The sequence below is a fragment of the Palaemon carinicauda genome, chromosome 10, assembly GCF_036898095.1.
Source record: "Palaemon carinicauda isolate YSFRI2023 chromosome 10, ASM3689809v2, whole genome shotgun sequence".
Lineage (NCBI taxonomy): Eukaryota > Metazoa > Arthropoda > Malacostraca > Decapoda > Palaemonidae > Palaemon > Palaemon carinicauda.
The window spans coordinates 75001197-75006196 of record NC_090734.1 but is presented as its reverse complement, the minus strand read 5'-3'; the positions used below and the strand labels follow the sequence as shown (position 1 = coordinate 75006196).

At 34.5% G+C, this 5000-nt stretch overlaps 2 protein-coding genes across 4 annotated transcripts in view; one reads left to right on the top strand and one right to left on the bottom strand.

Moving 5' to 3' along the window:
- The window catches only part of FipoQ (F-box/LRR-repeat protein FipoQ), a 204306-nt gene that overhangs the window by 26974 nt on the left and 172332 nt on the right, over positions 1–5000 (top strand). The window contains exon 1 of one of the 2 annotated variants that reach the window (XM_068381633.1): positions 2642–2752. The exons of the other annotated variant lie outside the window; for it this stretch is intronic. Coding sequence (XP_068237734.1) covers positions 2657–2752 — 96 coding nt within the window. The 5' untranslated portion in view covers positions 2642–2656. Of the gene's footprint in view, positions 1–2641; positions 2753–5000 lie in introns of those variants that run through there. 2 annotated transcript variants of the gene reach the window in all.
- Positions 1–5000, bottom strand: part of Zip99C (Zinc transporter Zip99C) — a 135365-nt gene that overhangs the window by 113463 nt on the left and 16902 nt on the right. The gene's annotated exons all lie outside the window — the stretch shown is intronic.

Sequence of the window (5000 nt, the reverse complement as noted above, 5' to 3'; positions counted from 1 at the left end):
ACTGCCCTTAATTTAAAGTGTGGCCATCTCTTACCTTAATTCAAAGCAAGACCAAGACTGGTCTTAATTTAAAGTAAGGCCATGACTACACTTAATTAAAGTAAGACCATGGCTGACCTTAATTAAAGTGAGACCATAGCTGTCCTTAATCTAAAGTAAGTACAAGGCTGTCCTTAATTAAAAGTAAGACCATAGCTGACCTTAATTTAAAGTGAGACCATTGCTGACCTTATATCAAAATGAGACCATGACTGGTCTTAACTTACAGCGAGACAATTGATTTTAATGTGAGACCATGATTGCCCTTATTTTCAATTGAGACCTTGACTGGCCTTTAAATTTAAAGTGAGACTTTGACTGACCTCAAAGTAAAATCATGACTGGCCTTAATTTAAAGTGAGACCATGACTGATCTTGAATCAAAGTAAGACCATAGCTGACCTTAAAGTGAGACCATGGCTGTCCTTAATTTAAAGTGAGACCATGACTAGCCTTAATTAAAGTGAGAACATGGTTGTCCTTAATTCAAAGTGAGACCATAGATGATCTTACTATAAAGTGAGGCCATGGCTGACCTTAACTTAACATGAGACCATGGCTGATCTTAATTCAAAATGAGACCATGGATGCCCTTAATTTAAAGTCTGACCATGGCTTCCCTTAATTAAGACCATGGATGTCCTTGATTTAAAGTGATGCCATCTCTGATCTAAATTTATAGCAAGACCACGACTAGTCTTAATTTAAAGAGAGACCATGACTACTCTTAATTAAAGTAAGACCATGGCTGACCTTGATTAAAGTGAGACAACAGCTGACCTTACTTAAAGTGAGACTATGCCTGACCTTAATTTAAAGTGAGACCATGGCTGACCTTAATTTAAAGTGAGACCATGGCTGACCTTAAATAAGAGTGAGACCATGACTGGCCTTAACTTAAAGTGAGACGATTGATTGGCCTTAATTTAAAGTAAGACTCTGACTGACCTTAATTAAAGTGAGACCTTGACTGGCCTTAATTTAAAGTGAGACTCTGACTGCCCTTAGAGTGAGACACTGACTAGCCTTAATTTAAAGTGAGACTTTGACTGATCTTAATTAAAGTGACACCATGACTGACCTTAATTAAAGTGAGACCTTGACTGGCCTTAATTTAAAGTGAGACTCTGACTGACCTTAGAGTGAGACACTGACTAGCCTTAATTTAAAGTGAGACTTTGACTGATCTTAATTAAAGTGACACCATGGCTGACCTTAATTAAGTGAGACCATGGCTGACCTTAATCAAAGGGAGACCACAATTAATAAGTGACCCTGACTAACCATAATCAAAATGGGACCATGACTGGCCTTAATCAAAATGGGATCATGACTGACCTCGATTAAAATTAGACCATGGCTGACCTTAATTAAAGTGACACCATGGGTCTTTTAATTAGTGAGACCTTGACTGACCTTGATTAGAGTGAGACCATGACTTTCTTTTATTGAAAGTGAGACCTTAACTGAGATTAATTAAAGTGACACCTTGACTGACCTTAATTATAGTGACCATGATTGACATTAACCTAAATTAAAGATGGGTGACTTTGAGGTAATCTTAAACAAAATTTAATGACTGTAAATGAAATAAGTATACTTTACATAGTTATTAGTGACTTTGAATTAAGACTAAAAGTGGTAGGTGGTTACTGAGTTTTTACCGTGATGCCAATAACTACGTCAATAATTTTGAATTACCACAATAAAGTGAAATAACAGATCGTTAATCTAGAAATATACTATACGGTAACTGACCTTTACCCATAAAAGAATAAAAGTACCAGCACCATCATATTAAATATAATAAAAAGTTAATTAATAAATTCCCCTTGACGTCACAATACTTTGGATCACATGAGATATTTGCCTGATACCTCTTGTAACGACACAGCCTACGTCATGGTAATTATTGTCAGATGAAAATAATGTAATGAGGTATCTAATGAGAAACGATGGCAACTATTCATAACAAGGTAATCAACCTGCGATGTCACAATCATTTGCGTCATAAAATTCTTGACGAACACGGATAAAAATAAAATCAGTTCACCTTCCATTTTTTTTAAAGAAGCTAGAAAAGGTTTTAGCGAGAGAGAGAGAGAGAGAGAGAGAGAGAGAGAGAGAGAGAGAGAGGAGAGAGAGAGAGAGAGAGAGAGAGAGAGAGAATGTTAACCAACTACTTTGTTTGTCTCACAGAATCCGCCATCCTAGACTGACAACGATCAAAATCTCATAAACTTCTTTGTGTGACCTTGATAAAACATTATACCTGGAAAATCCTCTTTGACGATTAAGTAAACAGATAAATAAAACCTAAAAGTCGCTGTTACTGACTTGAATTAGATGCATGAATATAAAAATTAGATGAAAACAATAGCGGACACTATGGCTATCAATTGATTAGCGTAGTCACACATAGACCTAGTGGAGCCATAACAGAAATAGATTTCTCAAGCTCGACGTTGCCTATTAAGTCTGACAGCTTTGAGAGAAGAAGAGGAAGAAGTAAACGTAAGTGAATCTATAAAACCAGGAGAGGATCGAGTCTTGTCTTTACAACTGGAAGGACGAAACAGTGAGACGGAGGAAGACTAGTCAGCCTAAACTTCCCAATATGGCTACTCTGGTAGTACCCGATGTCCTTGGGGAAAAGCGAGCTTCCTTTTGCGATAGGGAAAGGCTCTTGGGGTTGGAAAAGAAGTTCTACACTGTAAGTATTATGCGTATTCAAGTCACTCTTCTTGAGCTAGAATTTACTTTTCCATAGTCTCACACAAGACACGGCATGAGTTTGCTTTGTTTACTTTTGGAGATTTGGTTTTTAAGATAGTTCATGGTAGAGGTGAGACGACACTCCATTACAGCCAACCCTACCGTATAAATTCCAAAATGGTTGGCTACACTAAGTAGTTTGCTTGAATGATTAGTTACAGTCGTAGTTTAACAATATTTAAAGGTATTGGTAGATGTTTTTAAAGATTCTTTATATAAATCTTTTCAAATGTTACTTAAAATCTCTTGTCTTCCAGATCTTATAAACTTCTGTTATTAATTGTTTTATATAATTCATTACAGGAATTATTTGTAATATGTGGGGAAATTTTTAAATGTAAATAATAACATGTAATTTCGTACACACATATATGTACATACAGTATACTCTATATATATATATATATATATATATATATATATATATATATATATATATATATATATATATATATGCATGCGTGTGTGTAAATAATCTCTTGTCTCCAATGAAATATTGGCATAATAATACAGTACAACAGTATTTAAGGTACAAAACATACACACACAATCTGCAGCTAGGTACAAACGAATATTTAGAATCTATATTAGTTTACCCTAAAAACTAATTGTAAAACAGAAAATGGTTGTAGAAAACGAGGCTGGTGTAAATTTAAATTTCCTATTAAACCATAAAGAAAAGCACTACTGTAGTCTTAAAATTTTTAATATATTTTCACACCAGCGAAACAGAAACCAAAAGGGTTTTATAAAGAATGGTTTTGGTAAAATCAGAGAAAACGAATTATCACGAGAGAGAGAGAGAGAGAGAGAGAGAGAGAGAGAGAGAGAGAGAGAGAGAGAGAGAGAGAAAGGGGGGGAGGGGTCACAACGCCGATAAGTTAAGTTTCAAGTTCCAACGAGTTCAGCGACTCCACCAAACACAACCGGTCAAGCAACTGTTGTACTGACACTCGCACTCACCATTCGTGAACATTTTCACAGAGCACAAAACCAAGCTTCCTTTTCCAATAAAATACTTATTTTCATAGACAACATTGCTTTTATGTAAATATGATATGCGGTATGCGCGTGTAAATCATGGAAGATAATTTTATACGTCATAATATTGTATATTCTCAAAACCTTTCTAGGGTTCATTATCTGAGAAATTAAAAAAATTCATGTTTCTTTTTTTCCTCGACAAAATTTAAATTGACACATTTGTAAAGGTTACAACTCATCTTAAAATGTCCATCAATAATAAGTACTGCATAAATAAATTCATATACATACAAATAAACTTGATACATCGCCTTACGACCGAGGCGAACATTGGTCGCAGAGATCTCTCTCTCTCTCTCTCTCTCTCTCTCTCTCTCTCTCTCTCTCTCTCTCTCTCTTATATTATGCTGAAGAATGGAGGAACATCGATCAGCGTGGAAGACAGAAGAAATCAATAATTCTAAAATAAGTTTTAATGGAACTTGAATGGAAGCCGTGAATGCAAGTCGAAGTAAAGTAAATTAGAGAGGAAAAGAAAACATGGGGAAAATGGATTAAACAAACTTAAATAGGAAAAATTAAATAAGAGAATACACATGCCTAAAAACACACACACAAAGAAATACAAAAAGAAATGTTAAGGATAGAAAAAAATATTTCAAAAATTAGGAAAATAAATTAAGATTTAACGATAAGTAAATAATAGAAGATGAAAAGATATAAATAAGAAGCAAAAATCAGAAACACCAACGGTATAATTGAAAAAAAAAAGGTTAAAGACAATAAAATCAAAGAGAAGAGCAAAAGAAAAACACAACGTAAACAAAATATACTTTCCCTAACCAGCAAAACGGAAGGAAGAGGAAGAGGAAGAGGCGTCGGGGCTTGGAAGATAATGCCCGTGACCTTTTCGACCTCTTTCCGGGAAAGCCAATAGCCAAGTATGTGTACATACAATTGAATATTCTTCCGGTTACAATCATGGGAAGGGCAGCAGCTTACGAAACTACTTTTAATGATGGAAGGAGACGGTGGACACAATGACGAGGATAATAATAACTTATCTCATAAACCAGACTATAAATGAACATAAAAATCACGATAATTATACATGTAAACATAATATATATATATATATATATATATATATATATATATATATATATATATATATATATATATGTGTGTGTGTGTGTGTGTGT